The following is a 21,465-nucleotide window of genomic DNA, read 5'->3' as shown; positions in this document are numbered from 1 at the left end:
CCATTTTTCTGGGGCATAACAAAGAGAGAAGGGGAAGGCATGGCTGTCCCCAGGGTGGGAGCTGCATGCATTGATCCTTTTATAGCCCCACGTGAGCAGCTGCCTGTCCAAGAGCGAGCACCTGCACCCACTTAGCAGCTTGCTTGGGCACCCATCCAGCTTGCCAGGACCTCTGATTTCCTGGCCTGGGTTTGCCCCCAGCCTTCACCTGAGCCCCGTGCCCACTGCCAGCCCCAAGCTCTGTTTTCAGCCCCAAACCAGCTGCAGACCATAAGCAAGTGGGGAGGGATGATCCCCTGATGATGAGCGAAGCATCCGTGGGATGTTCTCTGCATGCCTTGGTCCTGCATCCCAAACCCTGAGATGTTGCCTGAGTCAGAGCAAGGGGATTAGACCCCAAACCCCCCAGGATGGGGGTCCCACTGGGCCCCCCGAGTTGTAACATGGACCCTACGGGGAAAGGAGAGCCAACACAGGAGGCTGAATCAAGAAGACGCTTTAATCAGATTTATCAGACAGATCTGGATCTCCAAATAAATAGATTTATCAAAACAGAATAAAACAAGAAACCAGGGATAAATACATGTACCAAAACAACCTGAAAATCCCCCAAAGCTGTTTCCAGACAGGGGGAGGGCAATGCTGCTGCACACCCTCCTCCCCACACTGCAGAAATGGTCCTGTTCGCCCTTTGGGAGATGCCCCTCCTGTGAATACAGCTCAGTAGATATTATGTAGGATATATATAAATATATAGCATAATAACATGCTTAGTAGAGACCTTAGTGCAGCGTTTGAGGTCTCAGGCCTCAACAAGTCAACAAGTGGGTCCCCCCCAGAACTGCATCTTCAAGTGACCTGCAAAGAAGGGAAAAGAATCCTCCCAGCTGACACAGAGGATAAGAGACCCAAGATTTTCCAAGAAATACCCTTTGGAGGGTATTCGGCCGAAGAAACCCTTGGCAGATCACAGGGGCTCCAAGGAAAGAAATAAGGACGGTTTTTCTTTCTTTGCAGGTCATCTTTATGCCGACGGTTGGTAAAAAGCACGGGCACGTTCTGCTTTATTACTAGCTCCTGATGCTCTTCAGAAACGCTGGCGTGTCAGGGATGTATCCCACCTCCTCACACCGCACCAGGTCTCAGGTCTCCGCCGTCTCCCCCTCCTCCCTCTGCACACCCGGCGCCTCCCGCAGCAGGAGCTGCCGGCCGCCTCTTGCGCTCTCCGGCTGGAGAGAGGCACCTCCACCGCTGTGGCTTCAACGTGGTGCAGTTTGGTTGGTTTGCTGGAGTTTTTGTAATTTACACTAGTGTATCCTTTTATTGCTGTGCCAGTCTATTTAATAATGCAACTTTGTTTCTCATATATATGTGTATGCGTGTATGTGTGTGTGTGTGTGTGTTTAGATAATAGCTAGGTTAAAGGTTTTTTTCTTTACAAGTTCTTTGTTTCTTTCTCTGGGCTCTCTGTCATCCTCAGCTCTGACGTCTGGGCTCGGAAGATGTTCCAGTGACCTGGATGAGCAGAGATGGACACTCATTAGCAACAACCCCTGGAGCAGGAAAAAACACAATTTACCCCTTGTGTAGCACCCTCCACACTGGAGTACCCACAAGGACCAGGCTGGGAGAGAGGTGGGGAGAGAGGTCCACCCACAACGCTGGCCGTGGCCAGAGCAGTTCATCAGTGGTCCCACAATCCAGTCCTAGGCTTTTCCATCTTCCCATTAAAATGGTGTTTGAGGTCAAGAGGGGCCCTATATACCTCCTGCAATGCAATTAACAGCACAGCCAATGGCACTTCCAATGCTTTCCCTGGAAACCACCTACATGCTCTTAAAAGCCTTTTGCTTGCCCTCTGACTCATAATCAGAAAGCCAAAATCCACGTTTCGTGGGCCATGGGCAGGTATGCTTCTCTCCTCCCTTCTGTCACCCCATTTCTTTGGGGTGGGTTGCTCAAAACCCCCACGTGTACATTTTTTCCTGCTGCTGCCTCAGCCTCGGCTCTTCGTGCAGAGCTTTGGAACCACCTGAAGGAAGGGAAGATCCTGCTGCAGAAGGAGAAGAAAACCCCGCCTAGATCCCCTGACAGCCCCACTGGTAAGCTGCAGACTCCCCGCAAAGCAACTGCATCAGTGGGAGCTGGGAAAGACCCCCAGAATTAGCACAAAGTGTCCTAATCCCTCTCCTTGCTCCTCCCAAACATCAGCAAGCCCCTACGTGCAGGAGGTGGTGGCTGGAGGTGCTTTCCCTCTAGGTGGTCGCTTCCCCTGTAATCCCAGCAAGGATTATGCAACCCTAATGTCGTCATCCCCAGGGGGGGCATATTTTCCAGCTGAATTAACCTCCTGTTGTGAAGAAATCACCGGCCAATGCTTCCCTAGAACTTGCAGCAATGGCAGAGAGATGGTTTCACAACAGGGTTATTTGTCAGGGGAAACTGAGGCAAGAAGAAGGGGGCACGTGCCAGAGACCCCGTTGGGGTGCAAAGCCCAACCTGGCAGCAGGGACTTGAAAATCGCCCAGAGTTTGGTCAAGAGATGTTGTGTCAAACGGACTGGAGGTGAAAACAAATCTCCACCCTTGCTGGGGCACTGGGTGTGCTGGTATGCACTGGGCAGCAGCGCCGCTGCCGGCTGACCCGATGACCTGTGGGTGCTGGACAATATGGGAATGGCTCTGATCCGAACCTAACCCATTAAACTCTAACCCAGCCCAGGCAAAGAGGCAGCCAGCAGGAAATAGCACGGCAGTTTTGCTCCGCACAGGCACTCTCGGCATGTGCACTGGCATTCCTGCATTTTGTAACATTTACGCACATCCAAGAACATTAAAAATGATTTTTAAAAATATTTCAAGAGTTTATTTTTTTCAAATCCCTTGCATCATTGTTTTTTTTCTTCCCCCCGTAACACCAGATGGATTAGATATAAAAATCAAACAGTTTTACAGGCTTTGGAGAGACAAAGCCTTTGGATTTCACAAGCGTGCATCCACTTTTAGAAAGCTGGCTGCCCTTTCTGATACCATAAAGTGAAAATGTGACTGCTAACCAGGAGTGTTGCATATGCGTGTGAAGAGAGGTCAGCCCCAAGCCGGCTCTGTTTGTACAAGCCTTCTCCCAACGGTTCAGCTCCCCACACCATGCCAGGATTTACGCAGCCTTTGCAGAACGGCCAGAGCACAGCAGCAAAACACGGGGGTTGTTTGGGGCAGGGTCTGCTGAAGGAGTGGGGAAACGGGATTTCTCTGTCCCTACCTTCATTCGTCCTGGTGATCAGTCTGAAGTTCTGTGCTTCTTGCTTGAATTCTTGTTTGCTGATCTTCTTGGTCTGTATCAGATGAAATATTCCTGCAGAGGGAAACACAGAGCATCAGGCTCCGCAACACTCAGTTTAAGGCTCAGATAGGTTTGGATGCACACCACTCTGTCCCCTCCTGAGATGCAAAAGGGATGCTGCCTGCACGGGATGCCTAGGGGTCCTGGTTTGGTGCAGGACCTGCTGCCGAAGCCTGCTGGGAGGTTGGGAGTGAAGCCAGGGCTGGCCGAAGACCAGGAGAGTTCTCATTTGAAAACAGTAACTCCTCGTTAAATCAGAACGCAGCAGGGACAACGCTGCAAAGCAGGTGAAAGCAATAAGAATTTGTTGCTCTGAAAAGCATCTCGCACTGGAGGAGGTCTGATCTCCCCTAAAACTGTAAGAGAAATAAAGGTGAGACCAGCGGGAACCTGGGATCCCTGTCCTCTCTGCCCACTCTGGACCACCTATCTTCCCCAACTGCAGAGACCTCTCCATCCTCGGATGTTTTCCTTTCCTGGAAGCAGCTGGGGACCAAAGTTTTCCATCTCTCTGCCCCCAGCCCTGAAACTCCTCCAGGACAGAAAAAAACCCCAAATGACCTCAGCAGAGGTTGATATTTCTGCCTGTGCCAACACCGTCCCGTTAGCGGAGGTGCCTGACTCAGATGTTTGACCCAAGAAAACCAGAACCTGCATTTAGCAATGGAAGTGACCTTTCTGTGGGATTAGGGGTTACGATATTCATATTCGCCTGCGAAGCGTGACAAACCAGGCAGGTATGCCTGGCACATCCTTCCCTACCTCTCGCCCAGGCTCCCCGTGCCTCCAGCCTCTCACTGCCAGCAGATGTGAGAGGCAACGTGGTCCCTCTTATTTGGTTAAGAGATGTTCCCCAATTCCCAGCAGCAATTACACATAAAAAGAGTATGTAAGGAAAGGGAACCGACTAGCAATCCGTATAAATGAGATGTGATGGACTGTGGAAAATTAATACAGGAAGTCAAAGACATCCGGAGAAATATGTGGATATTTGGACTATTAATAAGTCTTTTAAGTGGGTCAGGAGAAGAAGTCCTACCAGTAACAAAAGAAGATACTGGATGGAGATAATAAAACTGTTAATGACGCAAGAAAGGCACAAGTGTTCAATAAATCCTTCTGGTCTATACTTAGAAAGGAGCAGGAGACTGTGCTTATAGTCCCCATGGCTGATGAAGCACTTTCCAGTACATTAGTAACCAAGAGGATATTTTAAACAAGGGCTACAAGAGATAAACATCTTTTAATCAACCGACCTAGATAATGCTCACCCAAGAGCCCTCGGAGAGCTGGCTGAGACCTTTGGTCCCGTGGACGGTCATTTCTGACAGATGCCAGGCACGGGGGAGCAGTGGAGGAATGCAGACGATGCTCCAGCACGCACAAGGAGAGCTCGAGGTGGCGTAGATAAGAATAGCCCACTGCGCCCGCCATCCGCCAAAGAGGCATCGCGGGATAGAGCTGGCGAAGGGTGATGCCATTTCCTGGCGAGCAGATACCGTCCAACAGACAGGATCGCTCTTTGCAAAGTTTAGGATGAGATGGAGGGAGGTCATGGAGCCGTTGGGCACTTAACACCTTTCTTTTCAGGGGAGGTTTAGACTGGGTATTAGGAAAAATCTCTCCACTGACAGGGTCGTCCAGCGTGGGAACAGGCTGCCCAGGGATGTGGTGGAGTCACCGTCCCTAGAAGTGTTCAAAAAAACATGCAGATGTGGCACATAGCGGCATGGTTTAGTGGTGGCCTTGGCAGTCCCGGGTTAATGGTTGAACTTGATGTTCAAGGTCTTTTCCAACCTAAATGATTCTGTGATTCTTGGTGCTTTAGAAGCAGCTTATAAGAAAGCTGGGGACAGACTTTTTATATAGTGTCTCTAACTACAGGGCAAGGGGAGATGGTTTTGAACTAAAAGAGGGGGGATTCGAACTAGATAGAAGGAAGAATTTTTTTACAATGAGGTGGCGAGGCGCTGGCCCAGGCTGCCCAGAGCAGCTGTGGGTGCCCCATCCCTGGCAGGGCTCAAGGCCAGGCTGGACGGGGCTGGGAGCAGCCTGGGCTGGGGGGAGGGGGCCCTGCCCCTGGCAGGGGGTGGGACTGGCTGGTCTTGAAGGTCCCAGGTCCCTTCCAACCCAAACCACTCTGTGATTCTATGATTCTATGCTTTCAGCACTGCCTCAGGACCAAAAAACAAGCAGAGTCCAGTAGAGCACAAGGAAAGAATTAAGGACCAGCCCCACCTCCAAGGGAGAAAATTCATCTTTCCTAATTTTGGGGAGACAAGGGAGAGCCAGGGTCTTCTGCAGTGCCATTCTGCCTATCCTAAAATGGGTGCAGAGGACATAGAACTGCTTCTCTCTGCTGACTATGGGGGGAACCAACATGACTCTTTAAAGCAAGTCTAGTTCAAGAGACTGGTCTCAGGACTTGTTAAGTCATCTGCAGAACAAAACCTTGGTGAGTGGATGGGGATGGGACTATGGGTATACGTGGGTGTATGAGACCCACCCCAGCGGGACATCAATTTTAGCTGGAGCCCCACACCCTGTTTTGGGCTCTTCATTTCAAGAAAGACACAGAGAGAGTCCGGAGCAGAGCTATGAGAAGGACCAGAAATGTCTAACACCAAGGAAAGACTGGAAATAACTGCTTCGGCTGTCTAGGAGAGGACAGAGGTGGGAGCTGATGGCATCTTCAGAGGAAAGGAGTCTGCTCTTCAAACCCACAGTGGAGAGGACACGCAGGCATGAGCTTGAGCTGCTGGGAGGTTGCACGTTGGGACAAGTCTTCCCTTAGGAAGGGGTTTGTGGCTCTAGAAGAGATCAGATGGGCCGTAGAGTCTCTGTGGCAGGAGATCTTCAAGTAAATGCCAGAAGACATGGGGATGGCTGGTCCAGACTGCACAGGTCTTTTCTAGCCCAGGTGTGAGGATGTACAAGCATGACCAAACACTGGCAACCAATGAAGGTCCCAGGACCGTGCCTCCAATACAGCCCAGGCCCCCGGTGAGGCAGGGTGAAGGAGTCAATGACAGAGCCTCCAAACTGTGCCGGTCCCTTTCTGATCCTGCCTGTTCCTTTGGTGCCCTCACTCCCCATGATAATTCCTGCTCTAAAAACATTGGAAAGTCACTTCTCAAAAATCCTGAGGTGTGCAGACCCCTCAAAACACGGGGAAGCCTGCACTGAAACTCATCTGGGGGCTGGTTGTGCACCGCGAGCAAGCTGGGTAAAGCTTTCAGCTGGGTGTCGGCGCCGGTTTCTCCTCTCAACTCCTGCCTCGTGGAGGAAACTGTCCCGGCACAGAAATAGATGAGGCCACGTAGGTATCATAAGCCCATACAAAGGCAGATGGACAGGCTCCAGGCGTGACTTGCAGCCTCTTTTCTCCACACATGCTGCTCTGTTGGTAGAGTGATGGACCATGGAGAGGTGGAATCCATATGTGACTGAGCTCATGCTCTTTCCCAATAGTAACACTTTGCTCTGCCAAGCAAAAGAGCTGTGTTGGCCTCGGGGACAAGGGCCTCCCCTGTCCTTGGCTGGCAGGGCTCAGGAGCTCCGTGCAGACGTGAAGCTTTTGGCCTCAGAACATGGCAAGAAGGTCTGGGTGGCGACCTCTGCCAAGGAGCGAGGAAACAGCGGGGCCCAGACAGTGCAGGCTCAGAGCTGTCCTCCAGCTACAAGGTGCCATTGTGAAGGAGGCTTTGCTGAGGCAGGGGGGAGGACGAGGAGAGGGGCACCGCAGAGGATGGAGGATGGCAGGGGGAGGATGGAAACATGGTGGCAGCCAGGGCTCCATCTCTAGAGTTAATTTCTCCAGCTACCATCCACATGTGCCCACCCTTGGCAGCTGGGAAGAGCCAGTCACAGGGAGGGCTGAGGTCTCCTTAGGGAGTGAGGTGAGACATGAATGTACCCAAGAGACCAGAATATCTGCCTACACATGTCCAGAAGACACGGGAAGAGGGTTGCTGTATCCCTCGGTAGGGTACGACCAACCTCAAGTGCTCAAGGCACAAGTTTTTGCAAGGGATAGAGTATGTCCAACAGAGACTTGGAGTTGGGGCACTGTGATGCTTTCCTGGTCCCAAGAGAAACACGACACAGATATCTACTGGGTCAAGTGTCCCTAGTAGAGGTAAGCACCTCTGGTCCATAAGAGTGTTGCAAAGCTAAAGGTATGGAGAGAGAGCAAGAGATTGGAGTAATTTTGCCAGTGTATTTGCCATGCTTCAACCTCTGGAGGACACACCAACAGGAGCATCCAAACCCATCTGTCCAAAAAAATGGGCTGGGAAACAACTCATCCCCTCTGTGTGCACCTTTGCAGCAGCTCTGCAAGCTTGGCTCCCAGTAGTGGGTGGACCACAGTAAAAAAAAGAGCAAAAGCAAAAATCTAGAGTGACCAGAACATTTTTGTTTGTTTGTTTTCCATGTGCGTTTGGCATGAAAGCAGGCAGGTTTGGAGGAGCAGCTCCATAGTCCTTGCCTTGTTTGCCCACGTGCTGTGCCTCTGGATGGAGTTGCAGCTTGTGGTGGGGTATGCTGGGGCCAAAAGTGGTTTCCAGCTCTGGTCTGTCTGCAACTGCAGCAAAAGAGCGTGAAAGGGGGGAGTCACAAAAGCCAGCCTGCTGTCAGCAGGTCTTGACTCACCCGACAAGGTCTGGAGCACTACTAGAAAAGCCTGAAAAATTGAACAAAGCTTGGAAAGCACCAGGTTTCCACACATACCTCCTCCATTGCTGGCTGGTTTTGTTAGAGTACTCACCTTTAATCAGCTTCCAGTTGTAGATTTCCACCTCTTCGGCGGGCTCCTTCTCGATTGCGATCGTCCTGAGGATCTCCTTGGAGGTCTCTGAGCTCGGCGGCACAAACATGTACACCAGGATGCGGTTGGGGTTCTTGCCACACCGGGTGGTGACTATTTCATCAGTGGGTTTGACTCTTGTTTCTGGGCAAAAACAAGGACAGAATTCACTAAATAGGAGCAGGAAGGAGCTTGATGGAGCCATCTCAGCACCCAAGTCAAGGGAAGGGCATCTCACTGGGTTTGATGCCATGTGCACAGCTGCATCACTGCATGGGTCCTTGGCTCCCAGGGTCCGATCCCCAGTGCCAAGATGAGCTGCAAAGGGAGATGCTGATAAAGGATCTGTGGACCTGCTCATCCCTGTATTTTCCATTCCTCTTGACTCTGGCAGCCTCTGTGCCCGCAGGGATGGGGAAGGGGGATTTTCTCTACCTGGATCCCCCACACCCACTGCAGAGAGCTTGGTGCCATCATCACCACAAAGCTGTGGGTGGATTCCCTGCTTCCCGTCTTGCTCCCGCTGCCGTCGCGGAGGAGCAACGTCAGCGAAGTGAAGGGATGAGCCCCGCAGCACAGGAGCCAGCGCTGTGGCTGGGCTGTCTGGGCAGCACGCCCGGCTCAGCCCCACGGGTGGGCTCAGCCCCAGCATCAGCCCCCTCCCCACACGGGGTGCAATGGTGGGGAGACCCACACCAGGGCCACCCACCGGTGGGACGCTATGTGACGTTTTCAACATCCTTGGTAAAGGAGAACCGCTAATTTTTACGTTTTTTTAATGTATCTGGAGTAATTAAGAATCCCCCATGGTTTTGGAAGGAGATTTATTGCCTTTGGTTGTGGTCCTTGGAACGCAGAGGAGCCCAGCTCTGCTGAATTTAGCCTTGTTCTCCCAGTCATTTTGGATGCTGAAGCTTTTTACACTACTCGAAAGTTTGGCTATAAATAGACACGTGGGGTTTATTTTAGTAGGACAGTTATTTTAGGCCTGATTCTGCTCTTGCTCGTGCTTTCTGGGCGGTCCTGGGCTACTCTTCTCAGAGTGGGGATGGAAATCCCAATTTAAAAGGATGCAAAGCAGAGCTTTTTCAGGAATGGGAAGACAAGCGTTCAGCTCTGCAGGCTTGGTGTCACGCAAAGGGGGACAACCACAGCCCACCACCCTCATGCCTGCCATCGCAGGGCCCAGGAAAACCTCTGTCCCAGACCACTAAACTTCACCCACTCCAGGGCTGCTCTTTGCATCGAGTGAGGAAGCCCCACTTTCACGACAGGGGAGGAACCGCACTTCCTCGCAGGTACAACAGGTATTTAACCACCTCGGAGCTTCACGCTGGAGCCACTCAATGGCCAACAGCGTCGGGGAGGAGGAGGAGGGAGCCAGGGATCCCGGCCACCGGCTCTGCACCCAGCGGCCACCATGGTCTCCCCATCCAACCACTGCATCACAGCAATTCCCCTTCGACTGGGATCCCTTTTGCAAACAGAAATCACTCGGCATTTCTCTCCAAGCTACCGAGTACAAAGAAGAGGAGGACAGTCACGGAGACTGCCTGGGAAAGAAAATGGGCAAAACCTCTGTGCAGTGAAGCAAAGGACAAGCATGGAACTTGGCTGAACGATGTGTGTGTGTGTGTGTGTGTGATTGCTATCTATGAATACTGGAAAGCCAGAAGAAAATAATTTTGGCTGGGTCAGAGTGTTTAACTGGAAATAAATGAAGACGGAACAGCAGACAAGAGATCCCAGCAGAGAAAGTTGCAGACTTTAAACCAGAAAGACCCACTATAATAGGAAGGCAAGACTGGAAGGGCTGTGCTCAGTCATCACATCCCATTCCCACCAGGCACCACGTCATAAATCCTGCTCATAAACATATCAGAAACCTTATTAAAGCAAGCTGAGCTTCTGCCTTTCACTCCCCCGAGGAGGCCATTCCAGAACTTCACTGCTCAGAGGTGGAAAACCTTAAAAATCCCAGCTGAAATTATTTTGCAGCCTGTTTGCCCCATTCTTAAATGTGGCAATGCCCCTTGCTTGCTCTCCCTGGTAAGACCCCTCCACAAGACCACCTTGAAGATGCACATCAGAGGAGATCACCCAGAAACTGCTGCATCTGCACATCAGGCTCAAAGACACTCAGGCATCTTTAGCCTCTCTAGGGAAGCAGTGCGTGGTCTGTGGTTTAAGGTAAACAGCTTTCCAAAGACCAAGAAGCAGATGAGAGACCCAAACCCCAGTGAACATGTGAAAAAGAGGTCCTCTCCACTATCTCCCAGCCCTAGCACCAGCCCAGGTCTACCCTGCCCGCCCCAGTAGTTGTGGGCCTAACCCTCCACTTCCAGGGAGAGGGACGTCAACTCAAATTCAAACCATGATTGCCATGGATAACCCTGCACCTGGAAAGTGTCCTGATTTCAAACGTACATTTCAGCTGCCACAATTTAACCCCATGACTTCTTGTCCCAGCTGGAGGTCTGGAGAACAGACCATGCCCTTTCTCCAGAAAGCATCTTCTGTCTGTCTGAAGACTTTTAGCATGTTCCTCCTTGGGCATCTTTCTCCAGACTACACCCACCCACCAGATGCAACTTTTTGGGATCAGTGCATCTTCCTCACCGTTGGGTCATTCCTGCTGCCCTCGGAGACAGGCCCACCCTTACATCAGTGCTTGCCCTGCTGAACTCACCCGGTGTCATTCCGTGTCACCAGCAATGCGAACTCCCACACATCTGTCTGCCTGGGGCTTTAAACCAAGGCTAAAGGAAGGAACTGGAAGGCAGCTGCAGGAGCAGGTGGGATCCCACCTACCTGGACATATTTTACAGCATTTCCCATCTACTTTCTCTGGATAGTCACATGGATACTCCTTGGGGCACGTGATCTTCTGGCAGTCCTGGACACCGTCCCTGCAAGTGCAGAGGATGCAGGGCAGGAGGCCGTAGAGCCGGAAGACGGGGTGCCACACTTCCCCGTGGGAGTAGGTCTTCCCGTTGTAAACACAGGCTGGAGGAGAGAGAGAAAAGGGTTGCTGGTGGAAATAAATCCTCCTCCTCTTTGTACACCCAAAGCTTGGTGGAGCTCAACGCATTTCACCACCTTAGAAGCAAGTGGCCCTGCTGTCTTGAGGAGCATGGTCCTCTGGCAGCACATCTGGCAGCAGTGGACGCTGGGATGTTGCAGCCACCCCAGCCAGGAGGTGCCATGGGGCAGGGGGACCAGGCTGCAGAAGATGGTGGCTGCGGGGGTCAACCACCCTGGTGCGGTGAGTGGTAAGTGTGGGCAGGACCTCACCTGCCTCCAAGCCTCTGCAAGCCCAGGGTCCCTCCGAGGCTGTCACAGGCATGAAGCACAGTGAAGAGTGCCACCTGCTGACTCCTCCACGAAAATTTTTGGAGGTCCCAAGATTTCCTCCAGGACTTCATCTCCAAGAACTGGGAAAAGCCCTTCTGGAGACACAGTGGTGGTAGAGCCCCCGAGAGGAGAAGGAACCTGTCTTTTCCCCCTTGGCTCCATGGAGTTGCCTCCTCATCTCACTTTCCTACTTCCTCCTGCAGGAGGAAGACCACAGCACTGGGACAGACCCAGCACATGGTAGGTAGATGCAAGGAGGAAAGTCTGGTCCCTCTGTGGCACTGTCCTGGAAGGACCACGTGGAGTCTTCCAGCTGAGGACCTCCCTTCCCAGGTCCCAGCTCTCCAAAACATCCCCAGGACCAATCTTCTTCCAATCCTTTTTGGAAAGTGGTAGATTCATGCACTCCAGAGGCTGTGGGCCACAAGGGCTGAAATAGCTGGATGAGGCTGGCAGTGGAGGAGTGAGAAGTAGGACATGGTGGTGGAAACCTACTGCTGAAACAGATTCCCTGGAGAATTCAAAGTCCTGGAAAAGTCACCTTAGGCCACATACAGACTACCTGGCCCCTCCATCCCTTACCTTTCTTGTGCTTCTCTTTCAAGACAATCTTCACAGTCGTGCCACCTCCTCCCTTGGGTTTGAAGCTCCTGGGAATGAATTCCAGGGAAGAACTGAGAACAGTGGACACGGTGGCTCCGGGTGACTTCCTGCCCATCGCATCCCCCAAGCACTGGTCTTGCGAGTGCCTCTGTGAGCAGTCAGAAAAAAGAAGGGGACTGAGACCCAGGCGTTTGGATTGTTCTCACTCCAGAGCACACTGGACAAAGCCCTGCAGTGGCCCTGCACACTCTCCAACAGAAGTGGAAAACCCAAAGACCACAGGGATGAGTAATGACCCAGGAGCCATCCTGATGCCTTCCGGTGCCTAAAAGGTGCTGAGCAGTTTGTGTCAATGCCCCACACTGGTGTCCTGCCTATGCTGCATGTGGGTCACCCTCGGGGCAGCACCCTTCTCTTCCCACACTCAACCCCATGTCCTCAGAGAAGCACGTGAGGTCCTACATCACTAACACAGGCAGGGAAACGGGCTGGTCTTTGCTAGATGTCCACCAGGAAAGTGAGGTCTGGCATCCGTGTGACCTAAAGAGGATCAGGGGTCCTGATCCTGTCCAAGGATCGGGACCTTGGATGACTTGTCCAAAGATGGGCCACATCCTGCCCTCTCACCTGGCGGGCACCAGGAGGGTTGGTGTAGGGCTGCCATCCAGCAGGACTGAAATCCCAGGAACATCCCGGGCTTCCAAGAGCAAACTGCTGGGACAAGACACGCAGTACAAAGGGTCCCCTTGTGTCTATTTTGGAGGTTTTATAGGTGGTGGAGGTGTGATGCTGGCATTTCACCCAGCAGTATGGAAAAGGGCAGGGCCAGGAGCTGTAAGTGACCTAATCCCACAGACCTGGCATAGGCTGCCCGGCTCTGAAATGTCACTGTGAATGAACCCTCGGCAGCCAGGGAGTCACTTTTTCCTTGCTGGGGCTGCCGATACAAACAGCCTGGGGAAAGCACTCTGGTGGCCAGCTCCAGAGCTGGCTGCTCTGTGGGAGTTACAACTGGAGGCAGGACAATTCTGAGCCCCAGGTGGAGAGGAGACACCATCTCCTGAAGCAAAAGCCCCCCCAGGAGAGATTTGGGCCATGCACTCTATGGCTAAGGGTCATGCCTAGCTTTCGGTCACCTCTGAGTTCCTCAGCTGTTCTAACCTACTGGCCAACCTCAGCCAGGTTGTCCAACAAGGAGGAGAAGCGCCCAAGATTTCCAGTTCCTGCAGGTGTTATGCTCTTCCAAAGACATCAGAGATGCTTCAGAGGAAGAGGATAAGAGTCTTTTCCCTGGTGGTCTGATGTCCCAGCCTATGCTGATGGCCCTCACCTAGAGTCAATTTCAAGACACAATTCATCTGCAAAGCAGGTGACTCTGGTTTTGGTGTCCAAGGAACCTACTGCCCTCCTAGAGCTGCTGTGGGTCATTTCTTTGTAGGAGACCACGGCCAAGGGCAAATAACTATCTTTGAGCTGTTTAATGGGACTGTGCTAGAAGCAATGATCTGAATTCTAAAATGCAAACATCACGTACAACACCTCTGTTTAACTGCAGGGGTTCCTCTTCTGTGGACTTCTCATATGAGCCATCTGCAAGGCAAAAACATTGTCCTGTGAAATGCTCCGGGGTTGGACGAAGATTTGTTCTCTCTGACTGAAAGCAGCTCTCCTCAGGGTGCTGGCCCACCTGCGAGGTCTGGAGGGAGGAGTTTTGGATATGCAGTTCACATCAGCCAGAGCAAAGGGAGCCATACCCCAAACCTCTTTTTATCCCCCCTATTAACAAGCGCTCAGCTCCAAGAAGGGCATGGCCTTGTAGCTTCTGAAGTTAGGTGGCATGAAAACACCCCAGAGGTAGAGTGTTAGGTGATGGGGGGATGGTTAAAAAGAAATCCAAAGACATTTCTCACTGAGTCAATGACATGCCCCAGCTGCACCAAAGGAAACTAGGAGAGAGGAGCAGGAATTGCAGAAGGGGAGAGCTTGGAGGAGGCACCTGGAGGAGGTCAATCTGTGTCCATGGCCAGGAGACCACTATGGCCTTCCAGCTTCATAAATATTTCTAGTATTAAAGAGTCATTTTATGCTGTGACTTCCTTGGCAGCAGGGTGTGAACTTGCCCATTTGCTCTCGAGTCTGTCTCACCTGAATAGAGGGAGCTTGAGTCTCTCCTCACTCTCCCAGGGGTGAGTCAGGGGAAAGAGCAGCAAATTCAGGAGTTTCTCCCCCACGGAGAGCTGTGGGAGTGAAACGCAGCCATGCTGTACTGGGGTGGAAGGGGGATTTCCCTGACTGTCCTGGAAACTTCCCTGGAGCAGCAGCAGCATGGACCACCTTTACATGGTCCATACAACCGTTTCCATCCTGGTGGGTGAGTGGTCTGAAAGACTTTGTCCTCCACGCAGGTTACATCTCTTGCACAATGCACCAGTGGCAGGGCAAAGAGCTCAAGCCCTAGCCAGCGCATGGGCTGCAGGGAAGCAGGACACAACTAGGTGTGGGAGGAAAAGCATGTGAGAAAAGAAGTGAGCCCTCATCTTTTGTTTCTTGGTGCAACCAAGACATCCAAAATCCTGCTAAACTGGCTTGAAATGTCTCCTGCCAGGTGGTGGCAACCAGCTGGGGGATCCCAGCCCTCACTCGGGAGCAGCTCCTGGGCCCTTCATTACCTTTGCAGACCTGGCAGCAGGAATCCGGCACGGTTAGGGGAGAGGAACACAACAGCTCTGGGCAGGTCACCAAGCCACAGTAAATCTGGCCTTCCTAGGGGGGAAGGAGAAAAAAAACAACCAACATTGTCAGCATTACAACGATCTGAACAGAGCTGTGTGTCCCCCGTGTTGGGATTGCAGATCTAGCATAAATCAGAAGCCCTCCCCAGTAGCCCATCCTCAAATATCGCCAATCATCTGGCAACTAATGAAAGCTTAAAATCTCCCCCTGCCACACTCTCCATCCTGTGGGATATAGCATGGTGGGTGGTGTCCTCTCCTGGCATGGCTGGTCCATCACTTGCCAGTCTACGTGCTCGTGAGTGGAGTGGCCTTCCCCAAAAAGGGGCAGGCAGTGCCTTCCTCTCAGGCATCATTAGTGCTACCAGATCTGAAATAGGCACCACACACCTGTAAACTCTGCATAACGCCCACCAATTTGAAGTGGCATGAGAACCTTTTCTCTGACATTTCCCAGGACAAGGACCTGGAGGAGACAGGTAGCAAGGGGAAGATGATGCTGAACCCAGTCCCAGGTCATCACCACAGCTCTGCCCTCCCTCTGTCTTGGGTTATCTGATAACATCAGAGCCAAGCACACAAAGACTGGGTCAAGAGCTGTGGATGGACGTTCAGGTGTAGACCTCCTTCCCCAGCTCGGTGGTTAGCTTGGAAAACATTGTCACTGTAATGATTCAAGCTGAAAACCACAGGTCAAGGCCAGTCTTGACGTTAGTGCATCCCAGTCCTACTTCAGTCAATGGATTTGCACTTGTTTGCTGCAGGGCTAAGTTCTTGCTGCTTTGCAGAAGGGAAAGCAAGGATGTTCCACTGCCCAGCAGCAGCCAGACCTCAACAGCAAGGTCTTCTTCTCCATGCAGCAATTTCCTCTGGGGTATCCACAAGCTCCCAGTCAACCAAACCCAAGAGGTTAACCAAGGACACCTCTTTAGAAAACCAAACGACAGCAGCTTCTTCTACCATCAGGAAGCCAAGCCACGGTGCAGGGGACATGAAGAGGAGGAGGAAAGTTTGGTAAGCGAGAGGATCTGGTGGAGGTCACTGCAAACCAAACCCTGCTCTCGGCTTCAGGGACCTCCATGGGGTCCGGACCTGCAGGGAGTGGTGTTTGGCCATGCAGCCTCCTCTTTCTTCTTCTGACCAGCAGCTCATGGCAAAGACCTGCCTCAGGCGGGGAAGAGCAAATGTCAAAAAAAGCAGGATTTATCCTGGAGGCTCTGGTCTCAGGGCAGTTTTCAAAAAGGTTTAGACCAGCTGTTCACGCAGCTGTTCTAGCAGCTGACAACATGAGACACAGCCCGACGAGACCCCGCCGCTGCAAGGCTCCACAGCCACCCTTTTATTTTCCCCTTTGTATCCAAGGCATTATCCTGCTGGATAAACAGAGCCTGAGCGAGAGCCAGTGCCTCTGAGAGGGACACGGAGCTCCACAGGCTCCTGGGGATGGTGGCCGACGGGGTGGGAAAGCAGGGCCAGGTGGGCACATACAGTTGGATTTGAGGGCTCCTTCCCAGCATTTGTCCCCAGCCTGGTGGGCTGGCCTCCAGCTGGGGTCCATAAGAGAGGAACCACCCTCAAAAGCTGTGTAATTTCTACATCTAAGCTACCTCTCTTGCCACCTAGCTCTGAGATGTGCGCAATCATCAAAGGCTCAGATCAGCTCTCCTGGTACCACAGATACTTCACCATCAAGCATCAGCTGATGGTAACCACCGTGTGTGTGCTCTTGGCATGAGGGAGGGAGGTGGTTTGGGCTATCTCACCCCTTTTTCCTTTTCTGGCCAGGCTTACTCCAATTATTTGCTGCAAGCAAAGCACAGGCCAGTGGAGCCTGGCCCCATCGCAGGGCTCAGTACAATGGGTGGTGAAAGCGATGTCTGCAGCCCTCTTCTTTTATATGGCAGAAGCTGAGCTGGTATGAGCAGTTCCCCACAGTGTCCAAGTCCAGAGTCAGCGCTTTCAATCCCCCTTCCTCACTCCCTGTCAAGGAGGAGGAGCTGCTCCGTTTATCTCCTGACACTCAGCTCCTGGCACACACAGCCCCACGCTTCGTACACCTTCCCCATCACTGCTGGCCAGGCTGCCTCGCGTCTCCTGAGCAAAGAGTCAGGACTTGGGTTTTGATGGTTTTTCACAGGATCCCAGCCTGTGGGAGAGGGCTGGACAGAGAGGAGCCAAGCTCTGTCTCAGTGCATGGCTGGAGGCTCACGGAGAAGGAACATCCCTCCGTTACTGGCAATGCATGGTGAGTGGGCAACCCATCATGATGATGCACACTGAGGACCGCACAGCATCCTGGCCACCATCACAGCCCTCAGGTAGGGCAGTCAGACCCATCAAGGAAGATGGGCTGGCAACGGTCCTGCAAAGGTTCTTGCAACTCAGCGTGAAAGGCAGATGCTTCCCGCAAATGCTTTTTGTAGACAGCCTGGAAAGCACATGCACAGCCCCTCTCCAGGGCACAGCTCCACACGCAGTGTGCAGGAGTTTCCAGTTGAGACCAGCTCCTGGTGCTCAAGCACATCTCAGTGCTGGGTTCAGCTTTGACTTAAATCCAAGCAAGGGGGATGAAGATCGCTAGATGCCTGCCCATAGCCACCTCTGACTGCTAGGCTCCACTGCCCCTGTCTCTGCTGTCACCTCCTGGCTACGCTGAGGGGTGAGCCCCAGCCATGCAGGGCAGGAGCTGGCTGCTGGAAGCACCATGAGACCCAGGCGCCCAGCAGCAGTTGGGAGCCACCAAATCCTTTCTGGAGCTCAGGTCAATCTCACCAGCTCAAGACCAGGCTCGACGTCCCAAGAACTCCTAAAGCCCAAAAGCTGGCACCTCGTGCCTGCATTGCCTTGCAGGCATGCTGAGCTCCCCAGGTTCCCTGGCTACAAACCCCACCTGCTCTGCAGCAAACACACACATGGAAAGGCTCTCGGTTATCCTCTCCACCAGCCATCTGCTGTACGATGCCTCAGTGGGGCAGGTGGGGTAGCTGGGTGCTGCTGGGACAGTCCCAGAGCACTGGTCCTTGCAGCAGGCAAACGCACCCACTGGTGTGCTCAGTGGGGACAGGGCTGTCCCCCTGCCTACCCCAAGCAGCCTCAGTGAGGTCTACCCAGAGCTGGCTCGTGGCGCCTCTGACTAACCCACCCCTGGAGCAGCTTGTTTGTGCTGTTCCCACTGTGCAGGAGACGCAGGCGAGTGCTTTGTGCTCTGACCCCAGACCCAGAGGACATTTGCAGCACATCCTGCTTGGGCTCAAGGCCAGATAACATGCCTGGGCAGAGGGGGAAGCACCCAGCTCTGTGGTGGTCCTTAGTCCTTAGATACGAGGAGGAAACCCTTCCCCGTGAGGGCGGCGAGGCGCTGGCCCAGGCTGCCCAGAGCAGCTGTGGGTGCCCCATCCCTGGCAGGGCTCAAGGCCAGGCTGGACGGGGCTGGGAGCAGCCTGGGCTGGGGGGAGGGGGCCCTGCCCATGGCAGGGGGGTGGGACTGGATAATTGTTAAGGTCCCTTCCAATCCAAACCCTTTAATCCAAATCCAAATCCAAAACCAAAGCCAGATTAGTCACTGGGTGGTGAGGACCCAGCACCATTTCAGAGGAACCTGATCCCGATGATAAACCATCCCATCGTGGGCTGGTACTACCCAATGGTCCTCATGAGTTTTTTGACACGGTGGGACACTGTTGGGGTGCAGGAGCAGACTCTGAGCCCTCCCTGCCTCCCGTGGTAGCTTACAGAGCAGCTGCACTGCACACACTGATTCGGCTGGCGGCTGGGAAACAGCTCGCTGGTGGTAAACATCTCCCCTTGCTGGTAGGTCGTCCCATTGTACTGGCAGGACTTGATGGGTGCCCGGAGACCAGAAGGGGAATGCGGCTCTGGAAAAGAAGATGAGAAAGCAATGGGATGAGAACCAGCCCTTGCCTGGCCCCAGTGCGGCATGGATGCTCAGCAGATTCCCCACCAACCCAGCCCAAAAGGACAAGGAGTCCTTTACATACCGCAGTTATCATGAAGAAGTGGTTGGGGCATAGCATGGCCCGTGGAGATTTATGTGCCCAAAAGCTTTTGGAGAATGGGGCTGCCCTGACTGCGCTGAGCTCATCGCAGAGGTAAAACCTGGAAGTCTGACCTCCCGTGATCTTGTCCTCTGCTGTGTCAGAGCAGTGGCAAAGCTAGTCAAAAACCAGTTTTCAAGTGATTTGAGAAATTAAAAAAAAAAATTAGAAAAAAACCCCTAATTTTAATTTCTAGCTCATCACCCATGACAGAAGCCCTTTTTATCTGACTCCATCTGATGCTGAAGGTCATCCAGAGGAGGGAAAAATCCAATAATTTTGCTGAAAATCTTCAAGATTTTTTTTTTCTGTATCCAACACATTTTGCTGGCAAATGATCTGAATAAAGTACCAGCTTCTGGTTTGCCCCTGAACTGTGAACTGACATTTTGTCTCTACGAGGGTCTCAGGATGGGGGGAAGTTAGAGGAAGTGGTCTGGTAGAGAGCCCTTTTCCATCAAAATATCATTTTTATGGAAAAAGGCAACATGAGTAGCCCAAGCTGCCATGACTCCATGAGCAGGGCCAGAGCCAGCATCACTGCGCTGCCCTGGGTGTGAACACCCAAGTGGCTGCAGTTGAGGTATGCCCTGCAGGACCATGGCCACCTTATCACCCCCTCCCTGTGGGATGTCTACCTACCGAGACATCGCGGGCAGCATTGCTGGGGGTCCGTGACGGGGCTGGCGCACTGCAGAGCTGGGCACTGGATCCGGTAGCACCTGATGTTGGCATTCTGGGGAGAGACAGAGAAAGAGCGTTCACTCAGCTACACATTCACCTCTGCAAGAGGAATATGTTGATGATGGCCACATTATCACAACAGATTGTGCTGGTGTAGCTCACCCAGCCAAGGGTGTCTCCATCCCAGTCTCAAACCCAGCCATCTCATGGTCTGATCTCTCATTATCAGAGTACCCGTGGCACCCCAGCAGCCCTGAGCCACCTCCACCCACAGCCCACCAACGCTACTGAGACAGCTCCCTCGCAAGGTCAAGCCAACACCCCAGGAGGACAGGGGGCTTTTTCAAAAGAGATTAATCCAACATCCCTACAGGACTGGAGAGGATTTCTCTGGTCAAATTAAACACCAGAACCAATCTGCTTGAAAGCTGCCAAAGCAGTGCCCCAACACAGCAGTATCCCCACCGCCTCCCGCAGCACCTCAGAGCAGCTGCAGCGGATGCAGTACATCAGTCCCTGCGGCTCCAGGTAGGGATGCCAGCTCTCGCCTGGGCTGTACTTCTTGCCATTGAAGTCGCAGAACATATCCGGCCCTGAAATTCAACCAGGAGAAGCTACATGAAAGGGACACTCCTTGGGAGACCTCCTCTCCTCCCCCCATGATGAGAAGAGCAATGACAGCTCTTCATGCCATTTCCCATGACTAGCTGATGGCCACATCCCATCCACCTAACCCCAGATGGAATATATTCCCCAAAAGCCTTGGGGTTTTTTTTGGTCCTGATTTGCTTCATTAGGCTCGGCCCTATCTGACCCAAACAGCAACCTTTCCAGGCAAGCTGGACACCCTTTGCAAGCAAGGAACAGCACGGGTGTTTTTGAGGCAAAAGTTAGAGTTGTCACTCTTAAAAAAAGTTGGTAGAGTGCTCATGGGAAGATGGACAGGTGATTTCAGGGCGATGCTACAGGACTGAATTTCCTCCAGACAGACCAGAAGGGCTGGAAGTGGTGGGGGAGATAGGAGAGCCTGAATGTAGGAGGTATTTTCACCATTACCCAAAAAAAAGAAAAAGGAAACAAAAAGACATTTTGGGGTAGAAACACATCCTGAAGAAAAACCTTTTGATCCCCCTAAGAGCTTCAGCTCATTCTCTCAAGGATCCCTTGACAAGCACTATAAGCACACGGGCAGCTGAGCATCAGCCCTAAGGAACAGGATTGTGCTGGCTTGCCCCATCCCACCAGGCTCAGCACCTTAGCTTTACTGGGCTCGAGGCGGCACTGGCCTGGCTGGGGTGGGTTGAACCATGCTCTTCATTTATGGGGCTGTCCATGGGGACAGCAAGTCCCCCTCATCTACTTTTTGCCCCAAGAAGCATAAAAACATGAACTTTTCTCATCCTCTTTGATCCTATCATCCTAAGAAGAGCCAGTTTCCAGCCATGCTCCTAAACTTGAGGTGTCTGTCCCAGAAACGATCCAGCCCTGCTTACACTGGCATGGGTTTAACCTTGCCACAGCACAGGGAGAGGGATGAGAGAGTGCCCAGCACAACTGGTAAAGGAGATCCCCTTTGGAGATCTTCCCTCTCCCTGGATTTAGCATGTGCCTATCAACCCCCTCCACCTCCAAGCCCTTGGCTACACACCAACCCCTTAGCAGGATGAGGACAGCCTGCAGCAGAACCTGTGGGACCATAGCCATAATCACCACGAAACCCGAGAAAGCCTAGTTCAGTCATCCTTAATGTTCACATCAAAAGGCATTGCCTGATCCTGCAGGACCGAGCTCTGACCCTGGTTGGACCTGCAGGAACCTGGACCCTGTATCTCCCACCACAGTCCAGCAGCTGCTCCCACTTTCCCATAGAGTGTCCCCAAGCCCCAGC

At 52.7% G+C, this 21,465-nt stretch overlaps 1 protein-coding gene across 1 annotated transcript; it reads right to left on the bottom strand.

Annotated features, from left to right (window-relative positions):
- Positions 1-502: 502 nt before the first annotated feature.
- On the bottom strand, positions 503-20,297 carry CHRDL2 (chordin like 2). Its single transcript, XM_055802876.1, is given in 10 exon segments — positions 503-1,515; positions 3,262-3,354; positions 8,111-8,293; positions 10,961-11,155; positions 12,086-12,254; positions 13,641-13,696; positions 14,776-14,869; positions 18,571-18,713; positions 19,536-19,629; positions 20,058-20,297. Coding segments are annotated over 10 exon segments (1,347 nt in total). The 3' UTR covers positions 503-1,435.
- Between the last annotated feature and the right edge of the window lie 1,168 nt (positions 20,298-21,465).

This window comes from Falco peregrinus, chromosome 4, assembly GCF_023634155.1.
Source record: "Falco peregrinus isolate bFalPer1 chromosome 4, bFalPer1.pri, whole genome shotgun sequence".
Taxonomy (NCBI): Eukaryota; Metazoa; Chordata; class Aves; order Falconiformes; family Falconidae; genus Falco; species Falco peregrinus.
This window is presented reverse-complemented; position numbering and strand designations above follow the sequence as displayed.